The sequence below is a fragment of the Pollachius pollachius genome, assembly GCF_949987615.1.
Source record: "Pollachius pollachius genome assembly, chromosome: 8".
In the NCBI taxonomy this organism is placed as follows: Eukaryota; Metazoa; Chordata; class Actinopteri; order Gadiformes; family Gadidae; genus Pollachius; species Pollachius pollachius.
Genome location: NC_136941.1, coordinates 2,492,541 through 2,513,616, shown reverse-complemented (window position 1 = coordinate 2,513,616; position 21,076 = coordinate 2,492,541). Strand labels below are relative to the sequence as shown.

General features: G+C 43.1%; 3 protein-coding genes across 3 annotated transcripts; all 3 read left to right on the top strand.

The window, feature by feature from the left end:
• Positions 1–4,340: 4,340 nt before the first annotated feature.
• LOC307079782 (C-type lectin domain family 6 member A-like) lies at positions 4,341–6,206 on the top strand (the record flags this gene model as incomplete). The annotated part of the gene is made up of 2 exons (XM_079742289.1): positions 4,341–4,382; positions 4,518–6,206. 2 exons carry the CDS (start codon positions 4,341–4,343, stop codon positions 5,193–5,195), a joined length of 720 nt encoding a protein of 239 aa, XP_079598415.1. The 3' UTR covers positions 5,196–6,206.
• Positions 6,207–7,633: 1,427 nt separating this feature from the next.
• LOC307079781 (natural killer cells antigen CD94-like) lies at positions 7,634–12,974 on the top strand (the record flags this gene model as incomplete). Its single annotated transcript, XM_079742288.1, has 2 exons — positions 7,634–7,793; positions 12,319–12,974. Exons 1-2 carry the CDS (start codon positions 7,685–7,687, stop codon positions 12,972–12,974), a joined length of 765 nt encoding a protein of 254 aa, XP_079598414.1. The 5' UTR covers positions 7,634–7,684.
• Positions 12,975–16,148: 3,174 nt separating this feature from the next.
• Positions 16,149–16,928, top strand: LOC307079780 (C-type lectin domain family 6 member A-like; the record flags this gene model as incomplete). Its single annotated transcript, XM_079742287.1, has 1 exon — positions 16,149–16,928. The coding sequence occupies one exon, from the start codon at positions 16,149–16,151 to the stop codon at positions 16,926–16,928; it is 780 nt and encodes a 259-aa protein (XP_079598413.1).
• Between the last annotated feature and the right edge of the window lie 4,148 nt (positions 16,929–21,076).

Below are 21,076 nucleotides of genomic sequence, written 5' to 3'. Positions count from 1 at the left end.
ACGTGCCGTCGCTAACCAACTGTCCTCCTATCTCTCATCTAGCAACCTGCTTGACCCTCACCAGTCAGGCTTCAAAAAAGCACACTCCACTGAGACGGCTCTCCTCGCGGTGACTGAGTCCCTCTGGGCGGCCAGAGCCTCGTCCCTCTCATCGGTTCTCATTCTCCTTGACTTGTCTGCAGCATTTGACACTGTGAACCACCAGATCCTCCTCGCCACTCTCGCCGAGCTTAGCATAGCTGAATCTGCCCTTTCCTGGTTCACGTCCTACCTGATGAATCGCACTTATCAGGTAACATGGAATGGCTCCTTGTCCAAACCTTGCACGCTTGATACAGGTGTCCCTCAAGGCTCGGTACTGGGGCCTCTTCTGTTCTCCCTCTACACCAGATCTCTGGGCTCTGTAATTACATCCCACGGCTTTTCCTATCACTGCTATGCTGACGGCACTCAGCTATTTCTCTCCTTTCCCTCATCTGACAAAGCCCTGATTGCAACACGCATATCTGAATGTCTGGCAGAAGTCAGCACCTGGACAACTGCCCATCACCTGAGGCTTAACCTCAACAAGACTGAGCTCCTCCTAATACCAGGGAAAGATTGCCCACACATGGACTTACTGGTCACTGTTGAGAACATCACTGTATCTCCATCTCCAACTGCCAAAAACCTTGGTGTAGTGTTGGATAATCAGTTGTGCTGCACCGCAAACATCACTGCGGTGGCCCGATCCTACAGATTTGCACTTTACAACATCCGCAGTATCCGGCCCTTCCTCACAAGGGAAGCAGCTCAGCTTCTAGTCCAATCAATGGTCATCTCCCGCCTCGACTACTGCAACTCGCTCCTGGCTGGACTCCCTGCCTCTGCGATTAAACCCTTACAGCGCATCCAGAATGCGGCAGCGCGCCTCGTTTTCAACCTACCAAAGTTCTCACATGTAACCCCCCTCTTCCGAGACCTCCACTGGCTCCCTGTAATAGCTCGCATCAGATTCAAGATGATGGTACTGGCATACAAGGCAGTCGATGGAACTGCCCCTGCCTTCCTCCAAGCACTACTAAAGCCACACACCCCAGCTCGATCCCTCCGCTCAACTACCTCAGCTAGACGTCTGGTACCACCATCGCTAAGAGCAAGCAAAGGTCGATCAGCAAAGTCACAACTTTTCTCTGTTTTGGGACCTCAGTGGTGGAACGAGCTCCCTACCGATGTCAGGACCGCAGAGTCGCTCACCAGCTTCCGCAAAAGACTCAAAACTCACCTGTTCAGAGTTCATCTCGACTCTGCATAGAAACCCATGCACAGCCACCATTGAATGTTATACGTCCTGGCACTTGTACATTGCACTTATTCAAGGTACTTAATTGTGTAGCATCTACAGTAGCTGCTATCGCTGCTTTACACGGGGAATGGGTTAGCCAAGCAATGTAATACTTGCACTTGGTTCTATGAACGTCTTTACTGTACCGACAGCGGTATATTGTTTCACTTCTTATGACAAATGTACTTATTGTAACAAATGCACTTATTGTAAGTCGCTTTGGATAAAAGCGTCTGCTAAATGCCCTAAATGTAAATGTAAATGTAAGGCACACTCATTAACGAGAAAATCTCAAACTGGCACTGCATGTTGAAAAGGTTGCTGACCCCTGGTGTAGAGTGAATCTGTGGACTCTAGCGCTGCTACCTTAGACACGCCTCCCGAATTCTGATTGGTTATCTGCAGCTCAGGTAGGGAAGGCAGGCACCACAGACAGCATCCAGGTCAGCTTCACCTGAAACACAGAGGAATAAAGACATATGTATTAATATATGTGTGTGTATGGGGGCGGGGCTGGTCTAGTGGATAGGGCGTCCAACGGGTCTAGATTCGATCCCAGAGGTCCTTTGCTTCTCTCTCCAGGATGACGGCTGTTAAATGCAGGAGGAGGAACCAGAGAGAAAATGTCTTTAACAATTAATTAATTAACTTTAAGGAGCTTAGTTTGCTCCTGGGAATCCCATCTGTGCCACACTGTACACTCAAGAACACAAAACGCAGCTTGCAGAGTTTCTTTAGAAATGACCAATTGGTGGCTTTGAACAGATACCAATGGACCAAGTTGCGAAATCTGAAGAAGTTGAAGTGTCAGAGAAGTCAATGAGAACAACTGAAAATATACGAAGTGGGTTTAAAATGTAAACTTCATTCTGAAAGAAAAAAACTGATATAGGCTAGTTGTTTCGATTTATTTAAAGACACAAGTGTGATTGGTTAAATGTTTGAACGAAGTTTAACCGTTAGAAATTAACCAGTAGTTGAAGTGTAAGTGAATGGGCGGACGAGAATTCGCCGACCTCTCATTGACTTCCATTGTAAGGATTTAAAAGTTGGATATTTAAAAATCAAGAAATGATTTGATGTAGAAAATGTTGTAGCGCGCGATTCCAAGCTATTATGAACATTTTAAAAATGAAAAGTCTCAAGGTGAACGGAGACTCTCGGTGAAAAAATGTGGAAGGAGTAGAGTCCCAAAATTTGTAGAGAATAAGAAGGAAAAAAAGAAAGAAAGAAGACAGCCAAAGAACAAAAAAAGTTGGGCGCTGTTTGCAGAACTAACCTAGTGACTCAGATTACAGGCTATGAGATCAGATCATTTCAGCTATTTAAAAAAGAACAATTCCAGTCGCAGTCAGTTTCGGAATCAGTCAAATGAGAAAGTTGGCATTACAAGATCATTTATGCTGTAATGGTCACATTACATGGTACCAAGTCAATTCAGCATAAAACATGGTGTATATTTTTGTTGAAACTAAAGTCAGTATAACATTTGTCAAAATAAAAAATATTTAGCTTGATCTCCACCTCCAGCACCAAGAGGAACTGTGGAAACAAAAAATTCGGAATGACATCGATGAACAGCTCCTGCAGTGACCAATGTATTGAAATCTCCTTAATTATGGCTCCTTCGTAACACAAGATGGAGTCAGGCCTGCTAGGCCCAGCTCATCTCCTCAACCGGTGAGATCAATCCATTTACATTATTCTTCACTTTCACTTTCACTTCACTCTTCATGCAATGCATTGACGTTGTACTATCTCATTATTAATGGTCACTCCAGAGCTCTTCGATATAGTTTGCTATTGTTTAAACATTGAAGTATTGCAATAAATACTTGCAGCCTTGTTACTTATGAAGCGCTGAACCCATGATTAGTGATTTGAACTAATTACCTGCTGTGTCTTGGTGCTGGGGGGCTCTGTGGTTCAAATAAGACTGGAGCTTTATTATTCTACATCAAATATACAACCTTTGGCCGGAAAAAGAGTAGTTAAAATGATTGTGGCTGTTTGTCATCCCCTGCGATTGCATTGGCAACACGAGGTGTTACAATACCGAGATGGCTCATCCGGTGAGAAGACTTCCTGTTTGGGTATGGTGGGTGTTAAGACCTCGACCTGCTGTCTTACAGAACACACAGAAAGACCAACCACTCATAGGGGTAGGCTGATAAGATAAACTCTGTGAAAACAGCTTAGACCAGAATATGGATGAGGTGATTTACGCAACACCCAACATGATGACCAAGGCCAGGTATTCACAAGGAGAGAGAGAGGAGAGGATAGTGGACATCCATGCTAGCCTTGAGAGCCTCAGTGATCCACAGCAGGACTCTGTGGGGACAGAGGAGTCCTCCAAGTCTCTGGGAACAGGAAGGAGTCAGCGGCTGGACGCTGGGAGCCCTCCATGTTGTCCGGTCAGGGCTGTGGTGGTGCTTCTGGGCCTGCTGTCTGTTGTCCTGCTGGCTGGACTGCTTGGGTTCTGAGTGAAATACAAGGCCGACATGAAGAAGACGTCAACTGATCTTTGATTTGCTTTTGGACTGAAGGTTTCTGTTGCCAATCCACGATTTCTTCAGCTTCCATCCGTTTAATGCCAGTGTTTGCCCTGAACTTTTCCTTTGATATATTTTAATCATTGGTACAAAACATTAAATAATATCTCACTCGAAACAAATTGTACATTAAACACACAAATTATATCATCTAACCTTTTATATTATTATTTTTTTTATTTTAGCATTGGACTATGACAAAGATGTATTTCAAACATGTCTTCCTGTACATTTTGATCACTCTGAAGTAAGTAGAATAATCTGAACGTGACTGAAATGATCCTAAGTGATGCTGCAGACGTACCCATGACACCCAGTCGAAAGTAACATGTGGTTAAAGACTTCCTGTTTGATTAAAGTTGAGACTTTGGCCTGCTTTCGTACAAAACACACAGAAGGGCCAAGCACTCAGAGGGGTAAGAGGATAAGATTAACTCTCTGAAAACACTTAAAACCAGAACATGGCTGAGGTGATTTACGCCAGACCCAACATGATGACCAAGGTCAGGTATACACAAGGAGAGAGAGAGGAGAGGATAGTGGACATCTACGCTAGCATTGAGAGCGTTAGAGATCAACGGCAGGACTATGTGGGGACAGAGGAGTCCTCCAAGTCTCTGGGAACAGGAAGGAGTTAGCGGCCGGACTATGTGGGGACAGAGGAGTCCTCCAAGTCTCTGGGAACAGGAAGGAGTCAGCGGCCGGACGCTGTGAGCCCTCCTTGTTGTCCGGTCAGGGCTGTGGTGGTGCTTCTGGGCCTGCTGTCTGTTGTCCTGCTGGCTGGACTGCTTGGGTTGGCAGTGAAATACAAGACCGACATGGAGAAGACTGTAATGGAGAAGAATGTAAGCATGGACAGAGACAAGCAACTTCTCCTTACGCTGAAGAATTTGACCCTACAGAGAGACGCACTCATTTGTCAACAGTGCTGTCCAAATGGTTGGGATAAGTTTGGTTGTAAATGTTACTTTTCTTCTAACACGTGGCTATCCTGGAATAAGAGCAGGGAGTTCTGTGTTTCCCACGGAGCAGATCTGGTGGTTGTGGACAGTAAAGAGGAGATGGACTTCATTAGCAGGATGTACAACTCCAACATTTGGCTGGGAGCGACAGATGAGGCCGGTGAAGGGATGTGGAGATGGGTTGATGGGACCGTCCTGTCACTGGATAACCCCTCCTGGAGCAGACGGGGACCTGATGGTGGTGAGGACAAGAACTGCTTAGAGTTGGTGTGGGAGCAGAACCAATATAAATGGGGAGATAAGAGCTGTGAGGCCAGTAAAATTGGGCTTTGTGAACATAATTTAATGAAATGATTGATAAAAATATTTATATTTGTCTGTTTTTTAACATCTTAATGCTAACAGACGTTGGCTGTTTGTTTCCATACTTGTTGGGTTCCTCCATTGGATAAGAGTCTTGATTGGCTGCAAGGTGTTCCTTCAAAGGAGATGACATGAAAACTTCACTGGTCACTGCAGGAGCTGTCCATAGATGCTGCTCTTGTTGCTTAATCTTTTTCCGTGCTTCCACAATTGCTCTTGGTGCTAAAGGTTGAGGTTAGGAGGTAAAGAGTCGGACAGTCATTGGCTGGTTTTAATTTGCTGCAAACCACACTAGTTCTCTATCTAGAGCTGCCTTTGTCCCTTCAATGGTGTGAAGATCACCCTTTAGAAAATGGAATTGTAATTTATAACAGATGTGTTCAAGTGAGATGTTTTAAACTAGATTATAATAATTTGAAATCCTCTTATCCGTTTTATCCACCTACAATTGCAATATTTTAAGGTGCTGTGTTTCTTTTTAAACAGAAACAAGTTCCTACTCATTTCTAAGTAAATTAGGATATCAGTGTATAAACATGGTAACACATGATTGATATCCAGGTATCTGATCACAACCGATGTTGGAGTGACTTATACTCATTTTTATTTTCACACATTCATCTTTATTGCAATAAATTACATTGTGCACTAGAGCAAGTGTCTTCATGTTGAACCCTCACGTGAACATGAACATGGACCTAACGTGGCAATTACGATAACTGCCTCCGATTAGAGAAGGGCGTGGAGCAGAACCAATATGTATTCGACTCGACACAGAGGAATAAAGACGTGTGTATTAATATATGTGTGTGTATGGGGGCGGGGCTAGTCTAGTGAGAAGGGTCCGGGTTCGATCCCAGAGGTCCTCTGCTTCTCTCTCCAGGATGATGGCTGCTAAATGTAGGAGTAGGACCCAGAGAGGGAAATGTATCAATTATCTTTAAGGAGCTTAGTTTGCTCTTGGGAATCCCGTTGGCGGCACACTGTACACTCAAGAACACAAAACGCAACTTGCAGTTTCTTTAGAAATGACAATGTCTTGTTTGACCACATGAGGGCGGACTTGTACAGCATGTAAAGTCAGGCTGTGGGAGCAGAACCACGTGCCTAACAGCAGAACACATGTCTGCCGTTCTGTTATCTGCCCACCAGATGCCAGAAGTACAGCTTTGAACAGACACCAATGTTGCCAGAAGTATTTGTTAGTTGTATTTGGCAAAGGAGCAGTAGGCATTTGTGGAGTGTGTGTGGATGATGGCTGGTTGAAGCAGCCTCACCTGGCCCGAGTCAGACTGATTGGACTCTGGGGCTGGGGGGGGGGGGGGGGGGGGGGCAGTACGTCAGTTCTGCATTGAGTAATCAATGCGGGCAGGTTAAACCAGCCATCACCACAACACTCAAGGAGATCTGCTGCATGGCAACGTGGAGCACCAGGTCATGCCACCTAGGCGGTGTGTAACATCGTCCTTGCTCCAGTCCTCGTGATTGTTATAGATGATGGCTGTTATAATCTGTAGATTGGTGGAGCATGGCATTGTCTTTGTTACAGCAATATTGCTGTAAAATGATTAAATAAAAAACATAAAATGTGTCTTGACATTCAGGCATTTGTCTGTAGATGCTGATCTTGTTACTTTATATTTTCAATGTTTCCACAGTTGCTCTTGGTGTAAGAGGCTGAGGTTATGAGGTGAAGAGTCAGACAGTCATCTGCTGGTTTTCAGTTGCCGCAAACCATACTAGTTCTCTATCTAGGGCTTTCTTTGTCCCCTCAACAGAGTGATGATCACCCTTCAAAAAATGAAATCTATATAATTGCATATATATGTGTTGTAAACTAATTATTTTATCTTTTATGTTGAATTGTATCTTGACTTTGGTACCGTGTAGTGTGACCAATATAAAACACTTGTATATTAATCGTTTGCACTTGAACGGTTTAAGCGGCTCCACATTGAACTGATCTTTGATTTGCTTTTGGATTGGAGGTTTGTTTGTTGCCAATCCACTATTTTTCAGCTTCCATTCTTTTAATTGCAGTGTTGCCCTGAACTTTTCCTTTTTTATGTAATAATCATTGTTACCAAACATGAAATAATATCTCACTCGAAATAAATTGTAGATTAAACCCAAAAATTAAATCATCTAACCTTTTATATTAAATTTAAAAATATATTTTAGCATTTGACTATGACAAAGAAATGTATTTAAAACATGCCTTCATGTACATTTTGATCGCTTTGAAGTAAGTAGAATAATCAGAACATTACTGAAATTACCCTAAATGATGCTGCAGACGTACCACTGACACATAGTCTCTAAAAGCAGAAGTGGGAAGTAACATATGGTTAAAGACTTCCTGTTTTATTAAAGTCGCCCTTAAGACTTTTACATGCTGTCATACAAAACACACAGAAGGGCCAAGCACTCAGAGGGGTAAGAGGACAGATAAACTCTCTGAAAACATTTAAGACCAGAACATGGCTGAGGTGATTTACGCCAGACCCAACATGATGACCAAGGCCAGGTATACACAAGAAGAGAGAGAGGAGAGGATAGTGGACATCTACGCTAACATTGAGAGCCTCAGTGATCAACAGCAGGACTCTTTGGGGACAGAGGAGTCCTCCAAGTCTCTGGGAACAGGAAGGAGTCAGCGGCCGGACGCTGTGAGCCCTCCTTGTTGTCCGGTCAGGGCTGTGGTGGTGCTTCTGGGCCTGCTGTCTGTTGTCCTGCTGGCTGGACTGCTTGGGTTGGCAGTGAAACACAAGACCGACATGGAGAAGACTGTAATGGAGAAGAATGTAAGCATGGACAGAGACAAGCAACTTCTCCTTACGCTGAAGAATTTGACCCTACAGAGAGACGCACTAATTTGTCAACAGTGCTGTCCAAATGGTTGGGATAAGTTTGGTTGTAAATGTTACTTGTTTTCTAACACGTGGCTAACCTGGAATAAGAGCAGGGAGTTCTGTGTTTCCCGCGGAGCAGATCTGGTGGTTGTGGACAGTAAAGAGGAGATGGACTTCATTAGCAGGATGTACAACTCCTACTCCTGGCTCGGAGCGACAGATGAGGCAGCTGAAGGGATGTGGAGATGGGTTGATGGGACCGTCCTGTCACTGGATAACCCCTCCTGGAGAAGAGGGGGACCTGATGGTGGTGAGGCCAAGAACTGCTTAGGGTTGGTGTTGGAGCAGAACCAATATAAATGGGGAGATAAGAGCTGTGACCACAATTACTATGGGATTTGTGAACAACAAAAAATATATATAAAATGATAGATGAAAACATTTCTTTGTGACTATTTTTTACATCTTAATGCTAACAGACGTTCGCTGATTTGTATCATACTTTTTGCGTTCCTCCATTGGATAAGAGCTGTGATTGGATGCAAGGTGTTTGTTAAAAGGAGATGACTTGAATATCTCTCTGGTCACTGCAGGAGCTGTACATAGATGCTACTCTTGTTACTTTATATTTTCAATGTTTCCACAGTTGCTCTTGGTTTTAGAGGCTGAGGTTATGAGGTGAAGAGTCAGACAGTCATCTGCTGGTTTTCAGTTGCCGCAAACCACACTAGTTCTCTATCTAGGGCTTTCTTTGTCCCCTCAACGGAGTGAAGATCACCCTTCAAAAAATGAAGTCTATATAATTGTATATATATGTGTTGTAAACTAATTATTTTCTCTTTTATGTTGAATTGTATCTTGACTTTGGTACCATGTAGTGTGATCAATATAAAACACTTGTATATTAATCGTTTGCACTTGAACGGTTTAAGCGGCTCCACATTGAACTGATCTTTGATTTGCTTTTGGATTGGAGGTTTGTTTGTTGCCAATCCACTATTTTTTCAGCTTCCATTCTTTTAATTGCAGTGTTGCCCTGAACTTTTCCTTTTTTATGTAATAATCATTGTTACCACACATAAAATAATATCTCAATCGAAATAAATTGTAGATTAAACCCAAAAATTAAATCATCTAACCTTTTATATTAAATTAAAAAATATATTTTAGCATTTGACTATGACAAAGAAATGTATTTAAAACATGCCTTCATGTACATTTTGCTAGCCAAATGTACAAGTTGTAAGTGCTAATGAAGTCCATCTCCTCTTTACTGTCCACCACCACCAGATCTGCTCCGTGGGAAACACAGAACTCCCTGCTCTTATTCCAGGAAAGCCACTCATTTTGACTATGACAGTCGATGCCAACAGACGGTTACAACATCAACGTCATGATGTGTCGTTCACGAGAACATTCCGACGTCGAGAAAATGTTTTCCCCATTATTCCCAGCGATGTGAACGCGCGATGTGTGTACTGCAAGATGCTACTGAATGACGCACATCAAAGAGGCATTATGGCACGTTCAGATCGCTGGGAATTATGGGGAAAACATTTTTGCGACGTCAGAAAGTTCTCGTGAACGACACCTCATGATGCTCTGATTATACTACTTCCGTTTGGCCACTGGGGCTAGATTTTGATAAGAGTTTCCCAGTTGGTGACATTTTGTTAACTAAGGACACGCATGAACATGGCGGAACATGAAAGTTTTGTCAATATTAAACAATTACTGCACCTTTTAAGAGTCTAGTGGGGCAACAGCGGTCCCACTAGACTCCACAGGCCAAGTGAAATTGAGCACCGCTTTTCTGTGTGTGTGTGTGTGTGTGTGTGTGCGTGCGTGCGTGCGTGCGTGCGTGTGTGTGTGCGTGTGTGTGTGTGTGTGTGTGTGTGTGTGTGTGTTTGTGTGTGTTTGTAGAGTGAATCTGTGTAGAGCAGGGGTCGGCAACCGTAGGCACGCGTGCCAGTGGTGGCACGCGGCAACATAATCATTGGCACACATAAAGGTAAATAAAAATAGATAAATAAATAAATATTTTTTATTTTTTCTTTTATTATTATTATTAAAAAATGTCACCGCACAATACGGCAGCATAATTATTACTACCGATTATTTTTGCACTTTATTCTGTTTTGGGCATTTCCTCCCAGTGCAAATATGATTAAACGAATTACTGAAAGCAGTTATCTGAAATGGGATTAATTGAGAAGAAAATATTTAAAATATTGTCGCAAGTTGCCTGTATGCATCGCCTTCACATGGTTTTGCAAAGCTGTACATGTCTTAAAGATATTGATGTGGATGGTTCCCACATTCTCAATTATTCTTGTTTTTTACATTTCTCACAGTGCAAATATGTTTTTGAATGAGTTTCTGAAAGTGGTGTTTTAAGATGGGACATATGTAATTATAATTTGTAAGGCCATGTAGCAAATATAACAACAAAAAAAAACTCTGGAAATGTTTTTGGTCGCTGTGTCATAATTCAGCTTAATATTTAATATGTTGTTGCTTAAGGCACACTCATTAGCGATAAAATCTCAAACTGGCACTGCATGTTGAAAAGGTTGCTGACCCCTGGTGTAGAGTGAATCTGTGGACTCTAGCGCTGCTGCCTTAGACACGCCTCCCGGAGGCTGATTGGTTATCTGCAGCTCAGGTAGGGAAGGCAGGCACCACAGACAGCATCCAGGTCAGCCTCACCTGAAACACAGGGGAATAAAGACATATGTATTAATATATGTGTGTGTATGGGGGCGGGGCTTGTCTAGTGGACAGGGCGTCCAAAGGGTCTAGATTCGATCCCAGAGGTCCTCTGCTTCTCTCTCCAGGATGACGGCTGTTAAATGCAGGAGGAGGAACCAGAGAGAAAACGTCTTTAACAATTAATTAATTAACTTTAAGGAGCTTAGTTTGCTCACGGGAATCCCGTCTGTGCCACACTGTACACTAAAGAACACAAAACGCAGCTTGCAGAGTTTCTTTAGAAATGACCAATTGGTGGCTTTGAACAGATACCAATGGACCAAGTTGCGAAATCTGAAGAAGTTGAAGTGTCAGAGAAGTCAATGAGAACATCTGAAAATATACGAAGTGGGTTTAAAATGTAAACTTGATTCTGAAAGAAAAAAACTGATATAGGCTAGTTGTTTAGATTTATTTAAAGACACAAGTGTGATTGGTTAAATGTTTGAACGAAGTTTAACGGTTAGAAATTAACCAGTAGTTGAAGTGTAAGTGAATGGGCGGACGAGAATTCGCCAACCTCTCATTGACTTCCATTATAAGGATTTAAAAGTTGGATATTTAAAAATCAAGAAATGATTTGATGTAGAAAAAGTTGGAGCGCGCGATTCCAAGCTATTATGAACATTTTAAAAATGAAAAGTCTCAAGTTTAACGGAGTCTCTCGGTGAAAAAATGTGGAAGGAGTAGAGTCCCAAAATTTGTAGAGAATAAGAAGGAAAAAAAGAAAGAAAGAAGACAAAAATAGTTGAGCTCTGTTTGCAGAACTAACCTAGTGACTCAGATTACAGGCTATGAGATCAGATCATTTCAGCTATTTAAAAAAGAACAATTCCAGGCGCAGTCAGTTTCGGAATCAGTCAAATGAGAAAGTTGGCATTTCAAGACCATTTATTCTGTAATGAAGAAATTACATGGTACCAAGTCAATTCATCATAAAACATGGTGTATATTTTTGTTAAAACTAAAGTCTACATGTTTAACATTTGTCAAAATAAAAAATATTTAGCTTGATCTCCACCTCCAGCACCAAGAGGAACTGTGGAAACAAAAAATTCGGAATGACATCGATGAACAGCTCCTGCAGTGACCAATGTATTGAAATCTCCTTAATTATGGCTCCTTCGTAACACAAGATGGAGTCAGGCCTGCTAGGCCCAGCTCATCTCCTCAACCGGAGAGATCAATCCATTTACATTATTCTTCACTTTCACTTTACTCTTCATGCAATGCATTGATGTTGTACTATGTCATTATTAATGGTCACTCAAGACTTCCTGTTTTATTAAAGTCGCCCTTAAGACTTTTACATGCTGTCATACAAAACACACAGAAGGGCCAAGCACTCATAGGGGTAAGAGGATAAGATAAACTCTCTGAAAACACTTAAGACCAGAACATGGCTGAGGTGATTTACGGCAGACCCAACATGATGAACAAGGTCAGGAATACACAAGGAGAGGGAGAGGAGAGGATTGTGGACATTGTGGTTTGTCCTGACAGCCTCAAAGATCAACAGCAGGACTCTGTGGGGACAGAGGAGTCCTCCAAGTCTCTGGGAACAGGAAGGAGTCAGCGGCCGGACGCTGTGAGCCCTATCAAGTGTCAGATCTGGGCAGTGATCGTGCTTCTGGGCCTGTTGTCTGTGGTAATGCTGGCTAGACTGATTGGGTTGGCAGTGCAACATAAGAAGACTGTGAGCCTGGACAGAGACGTGGAGCAACTTTTCCAAAGGCTGAAGAATTTGACGGAGCAGAGGGACGCACTACTTTGTCAACAGGAATGTCCAGTTGGTTGGAAGAAGTTTGGTTGTAAATGTTACTTCATTTCCAATGAGTGGCAATCCTGGAATAAGAGCAGGGAGTTCTGTGTTTCCCGCGGAGCAGATCTGGTGGTTGTGGACAGTAAAGAGGAGATGGACTTCATTAGCAGGTACAACGTGTACTTCTGGCTCGGAGCGACAGATGAGGCCAGTGAAGGGATGTGGAGATGGGTTGATGGGACCGTCCTGTCACTGGATAACCCCTCCTGGAGTGGAGGGGGACCTGATGGTGGTGAGGACAAGAACTGCTTAAGGAGGGCCTTGGAGCTGAACCAATTTAAATGGACAGATGGGACCTGTATAGAAACAAACGGGGTGCTTTGTGGACAACATTTAATAAAGTGATTGAAGAAAACATTTCTTTGTGACAATCTTTTACATCTTAATGACAACAGACATTGGCTGTTTTGTTTCATACTTGTTGTGTTCCTCCATTGGATAAGAGCTGTGATTTGCTGGAAGGTGTTCCTTAAAAGGAAATGATATGAAAACTTCACTGGTCATTGCAGGAGCTGTACATAGATGCTGCTGTTGTTACTTTATTTTTTTTAAAAAATGTTGAGGTTGAGGTTAGGAGGTAAAGTGTCCTGACAGTCATTGGTTGTTTTTCAGTTGCTGCAAACCACGCTAGTTCTCTATCTAGAGCTGCCTTTGTCCCTTTAACGGTGTGAAGATCACACTTCAGAAAATGGAATTGGTATTTATAACGGATTTAAAGGAGACGTTCTGTTGAATGGACGACCTGACGGAACAGCCCAGCATGCGTCCACATCAGGCCTCATCTGATTGGTCGTCCACCTGCCCATCATCCCAGAGACCCGGGCCTCTGGGAGCCAGGGGCCCCGAAGGCGTCCCTCAGCAGCTGGTCCAGAGGAAGGGGAGGAGTCAGCAGCACAACGAGACACCTTGCCACCTGGTGTCAGGGTCTCCGTAGAATTTCATGGATTCATGCTTCACCCATCGTGCTCATTTAACTTGAATCTAACATTTATTGACCCAATATTTGTCTGAATTACTTGTGGAAGTGAATCACATGCAGGGCCATGAGATTCAGTATTTTATGAAGTGTGTGTGTGTGTGTGTGAGTGTGTGTGTGTGTGTGTGTGCATGTGTGTGTGTGTGGGTTTAGAGTGAATCTGTGTAGAGTGAATCTGTCGACTGTAGCGCTGCTACCTTAGACACGCCTCCTGAAGGCTGATTGGTTGTCTACAGCTCAGGTAGGGAAGGCAGGCATCACAGACAGCATCCAAATCAGCCTCACCTGAAACACAGAGGAATAATGACGTGTGTATTAATATATTTGTGTGTATGGGGGGCGGGGCTAGTCTAGTGGATAGGGAATCCAAAGGGTCCGGGTTCGATCCCAGAGGTCCTCTGCTTCTCTCTCCAGGATGATGGAAGTCTTGTTTGACCACTTGGGGCAGACTTGTATAGTTGTTTAGATATATTTGAAGACACAAGTGTTATTTGTTAAACGTTTGAACAAAGTTTAACGGTTAGAAATTGACCAGTAGAAATGTAAGCTTTTAATAGTTGGATATTTAAAAATCTATAAATGATTTGATGTTGTAAAAGTAGTAGTGCGCGATTCCAAGATAATATGAACTTTTTAAATATGAAAAGTTTCAAGGTGAATGGAGTCTCTAAGTGAAAAATTGTGGGAGGAGAAGGGTCCAACAATTTGTAGAGAATAAGAAAGAAAGAAAGAAAGAAAGAAAGAAAGAAAGAAAGATAGAGACAGCCTAGATACAATAGTTGAGCGCTGTTTGCAGACCGAGCTTGATCTCCACCTCCAGCAGCACCAAGAGGAACTGAGGAAACTAAAACAACAGAATGACATCGATGAACAGGTCCTGTAGTGAAGAATGTATTGATGTTATCTCCCAAAGTGTTGGCTCCTTCTTAACACAAGATGGAGTCAGGCCTGCTAGGCCCATCTCATCTCCTCAACCATCCCCCAGCTCCAGGATGGAGTCGGGCCTGCTAGGCCCAGCTCATCTCCTCAGCCGGTGGGATCAATCCATTTACATTATTCTTCACTTTCACTTTCACTTCACTCTTCATGCAATGCATTGGTGTTGTACTATCTCATTATTATTGGTCACTACAGAGCTCTTTGATATAGTTTGCTCTTGTTCAAACATTGAAATACTGATAAATACTTGCAGCCCTGTTACTTATGAAGCGCTGAACACATGATTAGTGATTTGAACTAATTACCTGCTCCGGCCCGAAAAAACGTAGTCAAAATGATTACGGTTGTTTGTCAGCCCCTGCGATTGCCTTGGCAACACAGAGGTGTTGCAATACTGCAGCTACCGCGACGGCTCATCGTTAGAAAGACTTCCTGTTCGGGGGTTTTGAGACCAACCACTCACAGGGGTAGGACGATCAGATAAACTCTGTGTCAGTAGCATGCCCAGGCACCTTGTCACCTGGTGTCAGGATCTCAGTTGGATTTCATGGATTCATGTTTCACGCATCGTGCTCATTTAGCTTCAATCCAAAATGTATTGACCCTCAACTAATTCTTGTCTGAATTACTTTGCAAGACAAAGTGAATCACATGCAGGCCATGAGATTCAATGTGTGTCAAGTGTGTGTGTGTGTGTGTGTGTGTGTGTGTGTGTGTGTGTGTGTGTGTGTGTGTGTGTATAGAGTGAATCTGGGTAGAGTGAATCTGGGTAGAGTGAATCCGTTGACTGTAGCGCTGCTACCGTAGACACGGCTCCTGAGGGCTGATTGGTTGTCTACAGCTCAGGTAGGGAAGGCAGGCATCACAGACAGCATCCAGGTCAGCCTCACCTGAAACAGGTGTTCTGTTATCTGCCCACCAGATGCCAGAACAGGTTTGAACAGTCACCGATGGACCAAGTTGCAAAATCTGAAGTTGGCCCTCCTAGGGGTCCTATCAGGGCTGTGGTGGTGCTTCTGGGCCTGCTGTCTGTTGTCCTGCAGGCTGGACTGCTTGGGTTCTGAGTGAAATACAAGACCGACGTGAAGAAGACCGTCAACTGATCTTTGATTTGCTTTTAGACTGAAGGTTTCTGTTGCCGATCCATGATTTCTTCAGCTTCCATCCGTTTAATGCCAGTGTTTGCCCTGAACTTTTCCTTTGATATATTTTAATCATTGGTACAAAACATTAAATAATATCTCACTCGAAACAAATTGTACATTAAACACACAAATTATATAATTTAACCTTTTATATTGTTATTTTTTTTATTTTAGCATTGGACTATGACAAAGATATGTATTTCAAACATGTCTTCCTGTACATTTTGATCACTCTGAAGTAAGTAAAATAATCGGAACGTGACTGAAATGATCCTAAGTGATGCTAAAGACGTACCCATGACACCCAGTCGAAAGTAACATGTGGTTAAAGACTTCCTGTTTGATTAAAGTTGCCCTTAAGACTTTGACCTGCTGTCGTACAAAACACAATAGAAGGGCCAAGCACTCAGAGGGGTAAGAGGATAAGATTAACTCTCTGAAAACACTTATGACCAGAACATGGCTGAGGTGATTTACGCCAGACCCAACATGATGAACAAGGTCAGGTATACACAAGAAGAGAGAGAGGAGAGGACACTGGACATCTACGCTAGCATTGAGAGCCTCAGAGATCAACAGCAGGACTCTGTGGGGACAGAGGAGTCCTCCAAGTCTCTGGGAACAGGTAGGAGTCAGCGGCCGGACGCTGTGAGCCCTCCTTGTTGTCCGGTCAGGGCTGTGGTGGTGCTTCTGGGCCTGCTGTCTGTTGTTCTACTGGCTGGACTGCTTGGGTTGGCAGTGAAACACAAGACCGACATGGAGAAGACTGCAATGGAGAAGAATGTAAGCATGGACAGAGACAAGCAACTTCTCCTAACGCTCAAGAATTTGACCCAACAGAGAGACTCACTGCTTTGTAAACAGGAATGTCCAGTTGGTTGTAAATGTTTCTTCATTTCCAACACGCGGCTATCCTGGAATAAGAGCAGGGAGTTCTGTGTTTCCCACGGAGCAGATCTGGTGGTTGTGGACAGTAAAGAGGAGATGGACTTCATTAGCAGGATGTACAACTCCTACTTCTGGCTCGGAGCGACAGATGAGGCCGGTGAAGGGATGTGGAGATGGGTTGATGGGACCGTCCTGTCACTGGATAACCCCTCCTGGAGCAGACGGGGACCTGATGGTGGTGAGGACAAGAACTGCTTAGAGTTGGTGTGGGAGCAGAACCAATATAAATGGGGAGATAATAGCTGTGAGGCCAGTAAAATTGGGCTTTGTGAACATAATTTAATGAAATGATTGATAAAAATATTTATATTCGTCTGTTTTTTAACATCTTAATGCTAACAGACGTTGGCTGTTTGTTTTCATACTTGCTGGGTTCCTCCATTGGAAAAGAGTCTTGATTGGCTGCAAGGTGTTCCTTAAAAGGAGATGACATGAAAACTTCACTGGTCACTGCAGGAGCTGTACATAGATGCTGCTCTTGTTGCTTAATCTTTTTCCGTGCTTCCACAATTGCTCTTGGTGCCAAAGGTTGCGGTTAGGAGGTAAAGAGTCAGACAGTCATTGGCTGGTTTTAATTTGCTGCGAACCACACTAGTTCTCTATCTAGAGCTTCCTTTGTCCCCTCAACGGTGGTAAGATCACCCTTTAGAAAATGGAATTGTAATTTATAACAGATGTGTTCAAGTGAGATGTTTTAAACTACATTATTTTTTATATTGAATTAGCTTAGTTTTTTGTTTCGTGTTTGTGGTAAAAATCCACCACGAAAAATGTTGTAACATCTTTTGAATGTTGTCCCCACTCTTAACCCAGTTCTTTGTCAAATCATTAATAAATTGTAAATGAAACAATAATTTGAAATCCTCTTATCCGTTTTATCCACCTAAAATCGCAATATTTTAAGGTGCTGTATTTCTTTTCAAACAGATACAAGTTCCTACTCATTTCTAAGTAAATTAGGATATCAGTGTATAAACATGGTAACACATGATTGATATCCAGGTATCTGATCACAACCGGTGTTGGAGTGACTAATACTCATTTTTATTTTCACATATTCATCTTTATTGCATTACATTGTGCACTTGAGCAAGTGTCTTCATGTTGAACCCTCACGTGAACATGAACATGGACCTAACGCGGCAATTACGATAACTGCCTCCGATTAGAGAAGGGCGTGGAGCAGAACCAATATGTATTCGACTCGACACAGAGGAATTAAGACGTGTGAATTAATATATGTGTGTGTATGGGGCCGGGGCCAGTCTAGTGGGTAAGACGTCCAAAGGGTCCGGGTTCAATCCCAGAGGTCCTCTGCTTCTCTCTCCAGGATGATGGAAGTCTTGTTTGACCACTTGGGGTAGACTTGTATAGTTGTTTAGATATATTTGTGTTAGTGTTATTTGTTAAACGTTTGAACGAAGTTTAATGGTTTGCAATTGACCAGTAGAAATGTAAGCTTTTAATAATTGAATATTTGAAAATCTATGAATGATTTGACGTAGAAAAAGTAGTAGTAGTATTCCAAGATAATATTAACATTTTAAAAATGAAAAGTCTCGGGGCGGCGCTAGTGAACGCCGCATGGAGTAGTCGTGTCTTCGAGTAGCTCCTCCACACTCTCGTTAAATACCTGCTAAAAATAAACACTTACTCAAAAATGAGCGGTTCCAACAAAAACAAAGCTAAGGACAAACCTACGCATCCGAACTCAAACCCGAAGAAAAGCGGAAAGACAGTCCCTGCCATGAATACGGTCAGGGCCGTTAGCCCCGAGCTAAGCCCGCCTAGCAGCCCAGGTACCGCCACTGCTAGCGCCACTGCTAGCGCCAATAGACCTTCAACTTCTCAGCCCACGCTGGCTAGCGTCATGGCTGCCATTGGGAAACTGGACGAAGACATGAACACCAGATTTAACACGCTCGACTGCACACTCCACCAAGTCCAGACTTCCCTGGCAGACCACACATCACGCAACTCCGACCTGGAGGGCTTTGCAGCCGACCACGAGTCCCGCATCACAGATCTGGAGAAACAATGCACGGAGCTACTGGAAATCAACAAGTCAACTAAACGTAAGCTAATAGATCTCGAGAACCGATCTAGACACTGCAATATTAAAATCACTGGCCTACCAGAAAAAGTTGAGAAAGGCAACCCAACACAGTTTGTCACTGAGCTCCTGCCGCAGCTCCTCGGAGCCAACAACTTCACCAGCGGACTCAAAGTTGACCGGGCGCACCGTATCGGTCCACCCGCAGCCGGACGTCAACGCACCATGATCGCCAGAATTCATCACCCTCCAGAGAAGGAGAAAATCCTGAAACTCGCTCGGCTGCATGCTCCGCTGACCTACAACGGTGCCAGGATCAGCGTGTACCCGGACTTCTCACCTGAAGTCACCGAACAACGCTGCGCCTTTGATGGAGCAAAAAAGAAACTGAGGGACGCCGGGGTCAAACACAGTGTCCTCTTTCCAGCCAGACTGACCTTCAACTACGGTACGGAGCAGAAAATATTTCAGGATGCCAAGGATGCCGAGACTTTCATAGACAGATTCATCACATCCTCCGCCGCTGCAGAGTGAGCTGTACCCCTGGCCGGGGAATATCCAGCCTGCTGCCGCTCCCAGTCACCTGTGTAAGACACTTTAGTGGTACTTTAAAGTTTCTCAGTCTCATCAAGAATTGAGTTTTATTTAACCGCTAAATACGTAAGTGTTTGTTTTTGTTTTTGTTTTCACACGAGTGTGGAGATAGTTATGTTCTCTGCTTTAGTCAGGAGTAGTATTCTAGCTCGACGGTTTCTTGCAGTGTCTAGCTGTTTCTCAGTGTTCATGGTTTTTTCGTCCCACCTCGTTTGGGGAGGGGGACAGGGGGAGGGATTTGATCTGTATGTTTTCCTGTTTTTTCTTTTTTACCTGCTCTTCTTAATATGTACCCCGCTAAATATGCTTTGGATATGTTACGTGGTCATATACTTATCATCCTTTTATGGTTGCTAATGACCCTCTCACCCCACCACACGGTGGCAGCTTAACATAACTCAGCTGGAATGTCAGAGGTTTAAGGACTAATTTAAAAAGGGGCAAGGTTTTTTCCCATTTAAAGTCACTATCTGGAGATATAATTTTTATGCAGGAAACGCATATCAAACATAATGAGCAATGGAGGTTGAGATGTGCTTGGATATCTCAGATATACCAGTCAACTTTTTCTTCTAAGGCTAGAGGTGTAGCCATATTAATCAGAAAGAATGTTCCATTTGAACATATTCCAACTATTTCTGATCCTGACGGCCGCTATTTGATCGTGTCAGGTCGCATTCTGTCACGACATGTAACCTTTTTGAATATTTATGCGCCCAACTTCGATGACCCTGGTTTTTTTAGGAAAGTCTTCAATCTTATCCCGGATTTATCATCTACTCACTTAATTGCAGGTGGAGATTTTAACACAATTCTGGACTGCTTTCTTGACAGACTCTCCACCCTCCCCACCAGTCCCTCTAACTCCAGTATTGCTCTTAATAATATAGTTAAGTCAATGAACCTGGTTGACATCTGGAGACTGCAACACCCAAATGATAAGGACATTTCCTTCTTCTCTAACGTTCATAAATCATATACAAGAATTGACTACTTTTTGACTGACGCCATTTTGACCTCGGATGTCATCTCCTCCAAATATCATGATATTGTAATTTCCGACCACGGCCCTGTTGAACTAAAAATCAATATTGGTAGAACTAAAGCTGCGTTCAACTGGCGGTTCAATCCTTTACTACTTAACAACATCCAATTCCGCCAGCAAACAGCCAACAAAATAACAGAATACTTTGATCAAAATGACACATCTGAGGTAAATGACTCCACCCTGTGGGAGGCCTTTAAAGCTGTTACACGAGGAAATATTATAGCCCACGAGTCTAAAATAAAAAAGGATAAGGAGAAAGAATTAGCAGATATCACAGCCCAACTCAAACCACTAGAAAAAGACTACAGGGCGACCGCCTCTCCAACCAAGCTTAATGAAATAATCAAATTAAAGTCGAAATATAATGCTGTTCTTTCTGACCGTGTCAGCTTAATGCTGCTAAAAGTAAAACAAAAGCATTTTGAATTAGCTGACAAGCCAGATAAACTACTGGCTCGCCAGCTCAAGAACATCCAGGCCAGCAGAACAATTCACAAAATTAAGATCAAAACGGAAACTACTACCACAGATCCTGAGAAAATTAACGAATGCTTTCGTGAATTCTATGAAGATCTTTATACTTCAAAGTCCACCACTGCTACATCACATATCTCTGAATTCCTTCGTACTCTCCACCTGCCTAAATTGAGTCCCTCAGCACAAACAGACTTAAATACAGACATAACATTAGAGGAAGTTAAACAGGCAATTCGCTCCTTTCCTAATGGAAAGGCGGCCGGACCA